This window comes from Henckelia pumila, chromosome 2 (genome assembly GCF_033568475.1).
Source record: "Henckelia pumila isolate YLH828 chromosome 2, ASM3356847v2, whole genome shotgun sequence".
Taxonomy (NCBI): domain Eukaryota; kingdom Viridiplantae; phylum Streptophyta; class Magnoliopsida; order Lamiales; family Gesneriaceae; genus Henckelia; species Henckelia pumila.
Window position 1 is genome coordinate 137,992,644 of NC_133121.1, and position 15,033 is coordinate 138,007,676.

The 15,033-nt window shown below is 37.3% G+C and overlaps 1 protein-coding gene across 1 annotated transcript; it reads right to left on the reverse strand.

Moving 5' to 3' along the window:
• Positions 1-1,489: 1,489 nt before the first annotated feature.
• LOC140878512 (uncharacterized) lies at positions 1,490-2,528 on the reverse strand. The gene is made up of 3 exons (XM_073282111.1): positions 2,166-2,528; positions 1,883-2,056; positions 1,490-1,669 (listed from the first exon to the last, which is right to left on the reverse strand). Exons 1-3 carry the CDS (start codon positions 2,526-2,528, stop codon positions 1,490-1,492), a joined length of 717 nt encoding a protein of 238 aa, XP_073138212.1.
• Positions 2,529-15,033: the final 12,505 nt, after the last annotated feature.

The window sequence follows — 15,033 nt, forward strand, 5'->3', positions numbered from 1 at the left end:
AAAAAGAAGCTTCAGTGAAGGTGTTTCTAAGGGTATTTCTTGTCGAAGTGCATTGATCAGGTTTAGAATAAAATGATTCGAAACATTTGCTTCATAACTTGTGAGGTATGAATTTCCTGACATGATCATTCACAGATCAATGGACATATAAATTTGTTGTATTGTTTGTAAAACATAAATGAATTTAGCCCTTGTGATGAAAAACTTCACTGTTTGGTGATCCTCGATTCCACATCTCTGGCTTGGCTACAGGGCCCACCCCAGGCCGACCAGAACCAACAGGCCGTCCTCCCCACTTGCAGGGGGGCTTCTTGATGGCTATATTTTCTCTTAAACAAAGTCCAGACAGATTCAAAGTCAAAACAGTTACACTCAGTCGATTTCACATTATTATATGCTGAGACTAATGATTCAGTAACATGAGAGACCAAATGATTTGTGTAAAGAGATTGTCTTTTTCAATAAAAAAAACATGAGGTGTGGATCCTTGAGCCAAACAGGCTCTTAAAATACTTGAAAAGTTTAGGAGTTCTTTAGTAACTTAGCTTTGTCTAAGTACTTATTAATGGTAATCATTGTGATGAGATACAAAGCTTAGCGTTAGTGGATTGCTTTTATATTACTCTGTATTCTCGAGAAAATGCTTATGGTATAGGGTAATTAGGCATGTGTACCTTTTAAATAATATACTGATAAACAGATGTCTTTATGCTTATATGGGCATATTAGTAGCTACCCTTTAAATATTCTTTTGTCTTCTGTTTGTTTAATTCGAAGCTTTTGAGGTAATCAGTGCGCACCGGCGGTTGCCACTGGACGTCCAGCGGTCCAGAAGGCCAAACATCGTGCCGGTTAAGCCGTTGACACAGTTTGCTGGGTGCAGGTTTTGGTAAATTCTCGTCAGGCACTCAGGTGTCTGACTTTAAATGACCTTATCATATGTAATGCTCTCATTTACTGACCCCTTTTTGCGTATTTCTTAGACTTTGAATATCTCATTCTTTCAAACCTTCGTTTGTTGGAATAATGATTACTACTGGAAGTGATATTTGCCTGTTTTGGAGCCCTTCAACTTTCTGAGGCCACTGTCCATATTGACATGTGATATCTAGCCACTACATACTAAAGCGGTAATTTTGTAGTGGCAAAGTAGACTAGGTGTGGCTGTGGGATTTGCCATGCCATTTGGGAATCTATCAATTCATGCTACTGAAATTGATGTCACACTTTACTGGTAGTTCAAATCCTTCTTTTCTTCTTGTGTACCGAAAATATCCCCTCGTATTCTGTCACATTTTGTTATTTCCGTTTACATGCCATGTATACGCATCTATTCATCCAAACAAACCGTAGGGGTAAATTCACATTGTCATTAGTGCATAAATTTTCCTGATATATATCATAGTACAAGCTGGTTTCATATCTTGAAATGCTTACTATGTAATACAAGAGATCCTAAACCTTCGTCTATGTGGAACTCTTTTTAGCATTAGGGGATTAGATTTTGCTGAAAAGCATCAAGAAAATTGATCCAGTTATCGTCGCCCTCATCATCTTCCTCGACATATAAATTGTCCCACTGTTGAGGGGTCTTCTCTGTTTCATCATTCCTCGCGAATCTTCCTCTGATACGTGGACGACTATCAGCTAAAGTCTTCCTACATTCATACTGAGACAGAAAACTTCTTGTTAGAAGTAGACAAATTAGACCAAAGGCGGATATAACAGGGGATGAGCATGGTGATCACCCCTTTAGATGATACACAGAAAAGATGTCTAATACGTGCATGTGCATGTGACAGGAACTAGCAATAGTTGACACCAAGTTCAAAGATATGCTTGATTTAACTTTAGTCTTCAAATTACAGTGACTTGTATGTACCTTGATCTTCTTGTTGAAATTCCTAAGATTTCTCTTGCTTCTGTATCTCTCGATTCGTTCCTTTTTCTCTTCGGGGCTGTATTTACATGCTCTGTTCATACTTTCCATTACACAGTTCTGATCATTTGATAACGGACTGTTTGATCTCTGGTTTCTTTGTGCCATGTTTACACCCTGCATTACATCACGTGGTTCCATTTGATCAAATGATTCCATACATAATCAATTATCAACATTCTTGGTGACGATTTTTCGTGTATGCCGAGAATGTAATTTAGTTTACCAGCAAATCACCGGTGCTCGAAGCCTTCCTGACAGAGGAAGTGATCGTCGGCTCAAGAAACATGGCAGGTGATGTACTTATTGGGGAGTGGGCATCCGAATTTTTGAGTAGAGAGTGGCTGCTGATGCTCCTCTGAATCAAAGTGGGACTATACTGTAAATAATAATTAGTCGTTATCGAGCTGCTACAGCCACTGCTGGTGTATCCGAGCTCGGACCTCAATGCCGGTACAGCGTCGTTCTCGTCTCCAGGAATGGCGAGACGAGGTAGGAGCGGCGAAGGTGTAAATGTGGTGGTGTCTGCTAAGGGATAATGGCTGAGGAATTCTGAGGAATGGTCATAGGCATAGTTGTGTCCGAACATGTTGTGTTCCTTGTGTGTGCGTGTGCGTTTTCTTGGTTTTAGTATACGAGGGGAATGAATTGGATGATGGGAACATGGGCTCTTCTTAAAGGCCAAGACAGGCTAGGGGATGACGTTGGTGGTGACATCATCGCCTTTGGGGCGTTGACTTGAGAATCTCTCTTTCACTCTTTGGGTGCATGCTACTTATAGCAGAGAGGAATACTGAGGCAATGTTGGCAAGAACTTATTTAACTATTTCGAGCTTCTACACAGAGGGCAATTTGCTCAAAAATCTCCAAATACAAACATGTTTTGCTTTGGGGTCCCTAGTCATAAAATGTGGTACAAAACAATACAAGATGTGGTACAAAATCATACAAGATGTGGTACAAATTAACAAAAATTATGGTACAAAAAAGTGGCTAGGGAGTGCAGAGCAAAACATGTTTGCATTGGGGATTTTTGAGCAATTTGCAATACATATAATTTTCAAACATTTTATTTTATTGACTAGAAATTTAAAAACACTTGAAGCTCTTTCGCAAACACTACCTATGGACATCTCCAACCCTCAAAACCATTTTGATGCAGGGTGGATAGGGGCGTTGTCTTTAGCGCCCCCGCCCGTGCGTCAAATTTGATGCAAAAGTTTTTTTTTTTAATGATTTTAAATAATTGATAAATAATTTAATCTGATATATAATAATGCAAGGTAAAATGTACGAATATATAATTTATCATGTTATTAATTGAATTTTATGTATTCAAGTGATTTATCAATTAAATCAACCATTTAAATATTTTAATAATTATATTTATTAATACATAATATTTTGTATCATATTAATATTAATCATAATTATATTGCTAAATTTATAAATAGATATTAAATACATGATAATAAATAATGTATGTAAAATAAAAAAAAATTTCAAAAATATTTTTTTTTATAACGTGAAAATCCGCAACTTTGCAAGAATATTCTTTCTTGGTTTAAGAGCAAAACGAATTGGATATGCTCTATGATATGAACATTTTGTTTAGGTTGTGTGTGAAAGATGTTTGTTATCAGAAGTAACATATCGTGATACTGACACACACAATAATTAAGATATGTGTGAAGATGCATGTGTTTCTTCAAAGAAAAGAAAGAATAAATTATTTTTTTGAAAAATTTTAAAATAAAAGTTAAATTTTTTTAAATTGAAACAGTAGCTAAAAAAAAAATATAAAGATAAATACAATTATAATATAGTAAAACTATGTAGTTAGTCTGATAAACGATTGTGTTCAAGAAAATCCAAAATTACAACATGAAGTCATATAAATAGTATATGTTACTCTTGTATTACATATAATTAATGAAAAATGTACACGCTTTGTGTGTATTACAAAAGATTTTTTTTTATGTAGTTTTTTTTTTTGTTAAAGCAAAATATGGAATAAGGGTGAGATTTTTAGTGAGATAATGGATAAGAATGGATAATTATAGATAACATATTTTAGTGTCCTCAAATATAATTATTATAATAGACTCATTCTTTATATAATAGAATAGAGAAAAAGAAATATATTCATTCAATCATCTTTAAGGACATATAAAATCTACTATTTATTGTAAAGAAAAAAAACAATATGGGTTTGTATTTAATTCATTAGTGTCAAGATTTCGAAGGAGACACGTTCTCGATATCTAATTTATAACAAGCTTTTTCAAAAAATAAAATAAAAAATCATACCCATTTTGAGATTTATGCTTATAAACTGTATATTAATTAATCAATCATTTGTAACTGGGTTCAGTAATCATTGTTTGATTAATTAATACAAATTATGAATATTTAGATGAATACAAACTAGTCAATGAGCTTTCTGATATTTAATGTCTAATTGATGGATAAAATCGTGACATGTCTTAACAAGAGAGATCAATTGGTGTGGCAATTTGCATTTTGATCGAGTTTGTTAATTGGATATTGAACAATACGTGTAGAAAATAGGATTAGAATACATGAAATAGTAGAAAATAAAAATCTAAAAACCTTTGATAATTAGATATTGAACAATAAGTGTAGAAAATAGGATTAGAATAAATGAAATAGTAGAAAATAAAATCTAAAAACCTTTGATAATTAGATATTGAACAATAAGTGTAGAAAATAGGATTAGAATAAATGAAATAGTAGAAAATAAAAATCTAAAAACATCGATTGACATATATTAAAATCCTATGATATTTAATTTACGGTCGGTCTGATTTTGCGAATTTTACTTAAAAGGTCGGTCTGATTTTGCGAATTCTACTTAAAATGAAGTGATAGGTGTATTTAAAATGAGTTATTTGAAATCACATATTTCAAATAAATGTTTCAAAAATATAATAGTAATTTAATCAACATGATTTCAAATTTAGGTTACATTTAGATTGAATGATTTTTTTTATTTCAAATTCACATATCAAATCCATTATATTTATCTGGCTCAAAATCAAAACAAAGGATTTGAAATCCCTTTGTGTTAGTTAGATACATTTTTATGATTCAAAAATCCACTCCTCAACCTAGTCATTTAAATAGATTTCAAATGCTTTAATTTGAAATCTTTCCACAAATCTAAGGTAGTGTTTGCAACTTCTAAATATAAGTGATTATGAATTTTTATTTTCACAAATTTATTAAGAAAAAATCCACAATCACTTATTTTTAGAGCTTGCAAACACTACCTAAATCCATCAACCCAAACAAGAAGTATCAAAGAAAAAAAATCCTCTGCTACATTTGATGATCCAAACTGTGTTACACTTTGCTCAAACAAATCCCTACTGTGCAAAACATTAAAAATTAAACGCACTAAACACCATATATGAATAAAATACAATTAATTATTGATAAAACATTTCATTCATCTATTTTTTTTAAAAAAAAAATCTACAAAAAATTATATCTCAAGAATGATAAAAGATTAAAATAATATATTGATATTTTTTTAAAATTTTGAAAATAAATGAATTAAATGTTTTATCAATAATTTATTTTATTTTATTCATCCATGGTGTTTAGTGTATTTAATTCTTTTTAATAATTTACGCAAACGAGGATTGCTTGAGAAAAATATAGCACGATTTGAAGCATCAAGTGTAGCAGAGAATTTCGTTCCGTCATATCACTTCAATTTAATTGCAATTATGACGAATTTCAAATACACTCACGTTCCTCTTGGATGGAAGACTTTGATTTAATTTGGAGTGAGAGATTTGATTTATCGAGACTCGAAGGGTGAATTTAGAACGACACTCATTTCTTGGATGGAATTCAAATACATTTCATTTACATAAGTTGAGGATGTGGAGAATTTAAAATCTACCCAATATAAATTTCTCCAAACAATCAAATGCATTTGAAATTCATGATTTCAAATCTCTCCATACAAACTCTAAATTATTTAACAAATCAAAATTTTCCATCAAAATACAAGTAAAAAGCTTTTTAAAAATTGGTTATAATACAAAACCGACTAAGTGAATGTTTGCAAGAGCTTCTACTTATTTTGACGTGATTCTTAGATTGTGCTTGAATGAAAAGATTTCAAATTCATGGATTCAAATAAATTCAAAAAGTATTTTTTTGTTTAGAAATGTAACACCATAAATTTCAAATCCATTCATTTCATATTTATATAGTAGTTCATGTTAATTATGTTGAATTTCAAGTCCACCATGATGTCATTTGAAATAAATTATACATTATATAACTAATGCATGCATAAATAAGTAGTGTTTGTATGTTAAGATTTGAGATATTGTTTCATTGTTACCATACAATACAATCGAAATCTATGGATTTGTGTTAGAACTACATAGTTTTGATAACTGATTCAGATCTAGAAACTTCAGAGATCAACTGATCAAATACCAAACACAAAAGACACTAACTGACCGAAAGTTCTCAAGATAAAATCAAGAGATAAACTGAACTGATCATCGGTGAATAAAAGATGATCTGAATATATATATCATGAAGAGATAAGTATTACTCAGTCATCGGAGCACTTGAGCAGAGTTCAACTAAAAGTATGAAGACAACTCGATTCAGTTTATCAGAGAAAAACTGAATCAGTTGGGCTTAACTAAAACCTAAGCCGATCGAGAATCTGTGCAAGACAATCTAAATCAAACGGAACTCTTGTGGATAGATTTTTCCGTACCAGACAAAAGCGCCGAAAGCAGAAATACATCAGTGTACGATGGTGCCAGAGAATGTCGCGGAAAAGACAAGCTAACGACAAATGATTTGAATTCAAATAGAGTCGTTGTCTGTGGATGTATAAATACCCACTCATCTGATGATTCAAATATCCGACTCCTCAAGAAATCTCGTATACACATTCAAGGTATCAGACATAAACTGAACTCATTCAATTTACCAACTTAATCGAAAAAGCAAGCTTATCATCTAAGAGTCGAAGAACACGAGCAAGAATATTCAAACAGGGAAAAGATCAATTAGTGCTTAGTGTTGTTTATCAACAAGTGTTGTAGTAACCCAGAACTTATTTTAAGATAATAATATGTTAAACATGATTAAGGGTTAGTAATTAACCAATTCCGGGATTTAATCGGACTTCAGAAGCAAGAACTGAAATTTCATTGTCTGAGCCAGTTCGGACGATCCGAAGAGGACTTCGGACGGCCTGAACTTGACCACCCGGGGCTCCGAAGGTGAGCTTGTTGACTTCGGAGTTAAGGCTGGTTCGAACGATCCGAACTCAAGTTCGGACGGCCCGAACTTGGTTGTGCCAAGTAGGCAGGATTACTCAGCAATGAATTTTGACAAGTGTCAGACTTAGAGCACTTCGGACGACCCGAAGTAGAGATCGGACGATCCAAACTCGACGTGTCTCGCATGCAGACAGTGAGTTGGATCGGACGATCCGAAATCAGGTTCGGAGGGCCCGAACTCGTCCGAAACTTTTCCTATAAATAGGGCTCTTCGGAGTCATAATTTGAATACGAATTCCCGAGTTTTCTTCTTCAGTTATATAGTGTGAGTTATACACTTGAGGGCCCTATCGATTATAATAAAGGTTCTGGAATAACCAAGGAGTGGTTATAGTCATCCGGGACTAGCGACTCCAAAGGGCTATCTACGAACGAAGGTATGGTCCGGAAATATATTTAAATTTTGGGAGTACTTATTAGCTTAGTTAAGACTTATAGAATTTATGTAGTGATACGGTGAACTTTTGAATATAGGCTTGGAACCTAGGATCCTACTATACTTGAACTAGCCTAGAGGTACGTACACATTGACTGAGATTGCCAGCGAGTATACATGTTTATATGTTGCATTTATTTGGCATTATTATATTGCATGATATATGATTTACCGCTTTCTATATTCATATGTCATGTGCATATACACGTTGAGCCTATACCTTGATATACCTGATTATAGAGCCGCTCAGCTCTATACTCGATAGTCTGTCACTGAGAGTACCGCGACGGCGGGGACATTTATGTCTGACTACTCTGGTGTACTTGACGAGTGTGGTTGCACCCAGAGGTTGATCCGTGCGGTGGCAGCACTCATGTGGCACCGGTACTGAGCATGACTTTTCAGATGACCCTTTACCAGTCATCATGTTGCATGCATCATATTTATACGTGTACTCATGTTTATGTACTGGGCGTTAGCGCTCATGTCCTAGTTGTTATCTTAGACACCCTATTCCATGGGGCAGGTCGCAGGATGGACGGAGCTGGAGGTTCAAGGCAGGATTAGGGAGCAGGCCTTGAGGAGTTAATTATACAGCAGGATTCGATATAGCTGTATAATGTTTACTTTTAAGTATTTCGATATGGTTGTATCACTACTGATGAATAAGCTTGACACTTTTAATACTAAGCTGATATGTAATTTATGATTATGTTTCCGCACGTTTTACTCTGTTAAGTTATTTTGCTGTATTAAGTTTAATGCATACTATTAGTTGCCAGTTAGTAGGTGATACCATGCAGGGTCACTACATTTTTGGTATCAGAGCATGCATAGATTTTGTGAATTAGTACTTGAGATTTAGTTTAGTCTTGAGTAATTCTTGCACATTTGGGATTTTAATGTGCAATTCTTTTCAGGATATGGCTGACGAGATTCAAGGTAGTATTGGCCAGGGAGGTGGTCATCATCGCCATCGTGATGATCATTATCGTCCTCATGAGGGTAGACGTCGCTACACTATCAATAAATTCATGCTATTAGGACCGAAACCTTTGGTGGGAGGCGAGAATCCTGAACAAGCAAGAAGTTGGATGTCTAAACTCGAGAGTACTTTTTGTGCTTTCGATTGTACTGAAAATCAGAAATTGGAAGTTCTAGAATTTGTTCTAGAGGATCGAGCACGTTTTTGGTGGGATGCCAAAGCTGCTCAGGCACGTACTGAGAGAGGACAGGTGACTTGGGGAGATTTTTGTCAGCAGTTCCAGAAACTATATTTTCCTCCAGCTGTTCGCCAAGCACAATCGATGGAGTTGCTTACTCTGAGGCAAGGATCAATGACTATTGATCAATATCAGCAACGATTTCTTGATCTGCTACCTTTCAGTCCTCATATTAATGAGAGTGATGCATCGAAGTATGATATCTTTCTACAAGGCCTGAACCAAGATATCTACTCACAGGTTGCTGTCTGTGATGATTCAGTATCTTATGAGACTTTGGTGAACCGTTGCCGTCTTGTGGAGACCAGCAACAGGCGTGCACAGTTGTTGATGCCAGCACAGCTTAGTGGATCATTTGAGCATAGAGCTCAATCTGTTGTGCAATCTGGACCTACGTCTTCTTCTACTCCTACTACTTCATCTGGATCTCGTGGTTCATGAGGTATGTTCCATTTTGGGAAGAAGAAGAAGAAGGAGTTTTGTAGTCACTGTGGAGGGAAGCATCCTGCAGCTTCATGTAGGAGAGCTACTGGTGCTTGTTATATTTGCGGTCAGCAGGGACATCTGCGGAGAGATTGTCCTCAGCGCATGGGTTCTGCTAGTGGATCGGGATCACAGGTTGGATCTCAGGCTTCTACTTTTCCACAACAGCAGCCAGCACCACAGAGTTCTTCTGGTTACCGTCCCCAGACTCAAGGGCAGGTATTTGCTTTGTCTCAAGAACAGGCTACTGAGGGAAGTGATCGCATGTTGGCAGGTACCTTTCTGTTATGTGGTATTCCTGCACTTGTTTTAATTGATACTGGAGCATCGCATTTCTTTATTTCTAGTCGCTTTGTTAAGAGACATAGATTACCTTATATATTATTAGATATGGATTTAGTTGTGTCTACTCCGCTGGAGCAGGAGATAGTAACTAAACGTCTAGTGATGGGTTGCCTTCTAGAGTTTGAGGGTAATGTATTGTCAGCTAATCTGATGATATTAGCGATGAAAGATTTTGATTGTATTTTGGGAATAGATATACTGACTTTGTATCACGCTACTGTGGATTGTTATCAGCGTCTGATACAGTTTCATCCTGCTAAGGGTGATAGCTGGTATTTTTATGGTGAGGGTGCGCGACCTCCGATGCCACTTGTTTCGGCTCTGAAGGCATGTCATGTCTTGGAGTCAGGTGGGAAGGGCTACCTTATCTATTCAGTTGATATGTCCATGAGTAGTACGGGTATTGATCAGTTACCGGTAGTCAGTGAGTTTCCTGATGTATTCCCTGATGAAATTCCTGATTTTCCTCCGGTGCGAGAGGTTGAATTTGGTATTGATTTAGTACCAGGAACTACGCCTATATCCCGAGCGCCTTATCGTCTAGCACCATCAGAGATGAGGAAATTGAAACAGCAGTTACAGGATCTGCTTGATAAGGGATATATTCGTCCGAGTGTTTCTCCGTAGGGAGCACCTGTTTTGTTCGTCAAGAAAAAAGATGGATCGATGCGATTGTGTATTGATTATAGGCAGTTGAATCGTGTCACCATCAAGAATAAGTATCCTTTGCCGTGGATTGATGATTTATTCGATCAACTACAGGGTATTTCTGTTTACTCCAAGATAGATCTGAGATCTGGATACCACCAGATGCGGGTACGAGACTCAGATATTTCTACGACTGCTTTTAGGACCAGATACATGCATTATGAATTTCTGGTTATGCCATTTGGTTTGACGAATGCACCGGCAGTCTTTATGAATCTGATGAATCAGGTATTTCGAGAATATCTGGATAGATTTGTCATCGTCTTCATTGATGATATTCTTGTATATTCTCATGACAAGGATGAGCATGCACAACATTTGAGGATTGTTTTACAAACATTACGAGATAAGCAGTTGTATGCGAAATTGAGCAAGTGTGAATTCTGGCTTGATCGGATAGTGTTTCTCGGTCATGTGATTTCTAATGAAGGGATATCTGTTGATCCTAGTAAGATGGAGACAGTGCTGAACTAGTCTCGTCCGACGACGGTTGCTGAGATTCGTAGTTTCTTGGGTCTAGCTGGATATTACCGTCGGTTCATCGAGAATTTTGCACAGTTGGCCAGACCTTTGACACAGCTTACACGGAAAGATTTTTCCTTCATATGGTCCTCGGATTATGAGGAGTCATTTCACGAGCTGAGTGGACGTCTTACTACTGCACCTATGCTAGCTCTACCTTCTGGATCAGGAGGTTATGTTGTCTATACTGATGCCTCTGGTCAGGGGTTAGGATGTGTTCTGACACAGCATAGACATGTTATTGCCTATGCTTCTCGACAGTTGAAGACGCATGAGAATAATTATCCAGTACATGATCTCGGGTTAGCCGCCATTGTATTTGCACTCAAGATCTGGAGGCATTATCTTTATGGCAAAAAATTTGAGATATTCACGGATCACAAGAGTTTGAAGTATTTATTCACTCAGGCGGAGTTGAATATGCGACAAAGACGCTGGATGGATCTTCTGAAGGATTATGATTGTGAAATCAAATATCATCCAGGTTCTGTTAATCTTACTGCTGATGCCTTGAGTCGGCAGGTGAGACTTTCTGCACTTCAGACTAGTGAAGTATCTCATATGATTCAAGAGTGCTGTTCATTGAGTTTTACGCTAAAGCACAAGAAAGGGAGAAATGAGATTCGATTGTATACTATTTTTTCTGAGCCAAAATTGTATTCTCGGATCAGAGATGCTCAGATATCTGATGTTAAGACTAAGCATTTGGCACGTTTAGCCAATGGAGTTAATACATCTGGATTTCATTTTCAGGCAGATGATTTATTGTGCTTATCTAATCGAGTGGTTGTACCTAATGTTGCGGAGCTCAGGAACGATATTCTATCTCAAGCTCACAGGAGTCAATTATCAGTTCATCCTGGAAGCATGAAAATGTATAAAGACTTGCGAACTAGATTCTGGTGGAAAGGAATGAAGCGGAGTGTGTATCAATCCGAATGGAAGTGGGAGTACGTAACTATGGATTTTGTTACTCACTTACCTATGACTTCACGTCAGTGTGATGCTATCTGGGTCGTTGTTGACCGTTTGACAAAATCAGCACACTTTATTCCTTATAACCGGGAGTATTCTTATGATCGCATGACACGTTTATACATCCAGGAGATAGTGTGATTGCATGGGATTCCAGTGAGCATAGTCAGTGATAGAGACCCGCGATTTACCTCACGTTTTTGGGGTAGTTTTCAGGAGGCGTTGGGTACCACTAAGTTTGAGCACTGCATATCATCCGGAGACTGACGGACAGTCAGAGCGGACGATTCGTACATTGGAGGATATGCTACATTCTTCTGTCATGGACTTTGGCTTATCTTGGCAGGATCAGTTACCTTTGATCGAATTTGCCTACAATAACAGTTATCATCGTAGTATTGATATGGCACCTTTCGAGGCATTGCACGGTCGACGGTGTCGTACTCCGTTATTCTGGGATGAAGTCGGGGAACGACAAGTAGAGGGTCCTGAATTGGTGCAGCAGATTGTAGACAAGATATATTTGATCAAACATAAGATCAAAGTTGCTCAATATAGACAAGCCAGTTATGCTAATATTCGTTGCAGGCCACTTCAGTTTGAGCCTGGTGAATATGTGTTTCTATGAGTATCACCTTTCAGGAAGGTGATGAGATTCAGTGTGAAAGGCAAGTTGTCTCCTCGTTTTATTGGACATTTCCAGATACTGGAGAAGATCGGAGATGTTGCATATCGTTTGGCTTTACCGCCAAATCTTTCCAGTATACATAATGTTTTTCATGTGTCGTTACTTCAACAGTATATAGCTGATGAATCTCATGTGATTCAGTCTACTGATATTCAGCTAGAGCCAGATCTGTCTTTTGTTGAACGACCAATCCGTATCTTAGACAGAAAGGAGAAAGTTCTTCGGAACAAGACTATACCACTTGTGATGGTACAGTGGCAGCGCCGAGGCGTTGAAGAAGCAACTTGGGAAACTGAGAGTCGTATGCAAGCAGAATATCCTGAGTTATTTGCTTTGTATTTTTTATTACCATGTAGTTGTAATTACAGTTGTTGTAATAAAACGTGATTTGATATTTCATATTTTTATCTTGATTTGTCTTTAGATGTTATTTCGCGGACGAAATATCTAAAGGTGGGGAGAATGTAGTAACCCAGAACTCATTTTAAGATAATAATATGTTAAACATGATTAAGGGTTAGTAATTAACCAATTCCGGGATTTAATCGGACTTCAAAAGAAAGAACTGAAATTTCATTGTCTGAGCCAGTTCGGACGATCCGAAGAGGACTTCGGACGGCCCGAACTTGACCACCGGGGGCTCCGAAGGTGAGCTTGTTGACTTCGGAGTTAAGGCTTGTTCGGACGATCCGAACTCAAGTTCGGACGGCCCGAACTTGGTTGTGCCAAGTAGGCAGGATTACTCAGCAATGAATTTTGACAAGTGTCGGACTTAGAGCACTTCGGACGACCCGAAGTAGAGATCGGACGATCCGAACTCGACGTGTCTCGCATGCAGACTGTGAGTTGGATCGGACGATCCGAACTCAGGTTCGGAGGGCCCGAACTTATCCGAAACTTTTCCTATAAATAGGGCTCTTCGGAGTCATAATTTGAATACGAATTCACAAGTTTTCTTCTTCAGTTATATAGTGTGAGTTATACACTTGAGGGCCCTATCGGTTATAATAGAGGTTCTGGAATAACCAAGGAGTGGTTATAGTCATCCGGGACTAGCGACTCCAAAGGGCTATCTACGGATGAAGGTATGGTCCGGGAATCTATTTAAGTTTTGGGAGTACTTATTAGCTTAGTTAAGGCTTATAGAATTTATGTAGTGATACGGTGAACTTTTGAATATAGGCTTGGAACCTAGGATCCTACTATACTTGAACTAGCCTAGAGGTACGTACACATTGACTGAGATTGCCAGCGAGTATACATGTTTATATGTTGCATTTATTTGGCATTATTATATGACATGATATATGATTTACCGCTTTCTATATTCATATGTCATGTGCATATACACGTTGAGCCTATACCTTGATATACCTGATTATAGAGCCGCTCAGCTCTATACTCGATAGTCTGTCACTGAGAGTACCGCGATGGCGGGGACATTTATGTCTGACTACTCTGGTGTACATGACGAGTGTGGTTGCACCCAGAGGTTGATCTGTGCGGTGGCAGCACTCATGTGGCGCCGGTACTGAGCATGACTTTTCAGATGACCATTTACCAGTCATCATGTTGCATGCATCATATATATACGTGTACTCATGTTTATGTACTGGGCGTTAGCGCTCACGTCCTAGTTGTTATCTTGGACACCCTATTTCATGGGGCAGGTCGCAGGATGGACGGAGCTGGAGGTTCAAGGCAGGATTAGGGAGAAGGCCTTGAGGAGTTAATTATACAGCAGGATTCGATATAGCTGTATAATGTTTACTTTTAAGTATTTCGATATGGTTGTATCACTACTGATGAATAAGCTTGACACTTTTAATACTAAGCTGATATGTAATTTATGATTATGTTTCCGCACGTTTTACTCTGTTAAGTTATTTTGCTGTATTAAGTTTAATGCATGCTATTAGTTGCCAGTTAGTAGGTGATACCATGCAGGGTCACTACAAGTGTTGTATCAGTTGAGGTGCTGCAAATCTCATTGTAACAAGAGGCACTCGTGAACTGTTCTCTTGACTTTTTCTAGGAGTTCTGGGATAGGCAGTGCGTGTAAGTCTTATTCTTGTAGTGGGCTATATTGCAAGGTGTTTGTAATAGTCAAAGTCTTCTAGAGTGAATTATTCCGAGGAGGAAGAAAGGGTTACACAGGAGTCTTTGAAATCTTCGAACATCCATAAACAAATACTGAGTAATCTTACTTCCAGTTTACCACAATCACACACAGTCCATTAATATTAAGTTCAATCTATTAATTGGCATCATTTCACACAATATAGTTGTTTTCATATCGACACACGAAAATGATAGAAATCAGTTGACCAACCTCAACTGAACTCAACTTGAAAGATTTCGAAGCC

Bases quoted from the DNA above. Each gene is read 5' to 3' on its own strand.
- LOC140878512 (XM_073282111.1), bottom strand. From the start codon at position 2,528: ATGTTCGGACACAACTATGCCTATGACCATTCCTCAGAATTCCTCAGC. The intron at 2,057-2,165 runs GTAAACTAAATT...GATGTAATGCAG, and splicing joins CGAGCACCGGTGATTTGCTG to GGTGTAAACATGGCACAAAG. The intron at 1,670-1,882 runs GTACATACAAGT...TTTCTGTCTCAG, and splicing joins ATTTCAACAAGAAGATCAAG to TATGAATGTAGGAAGACTTT.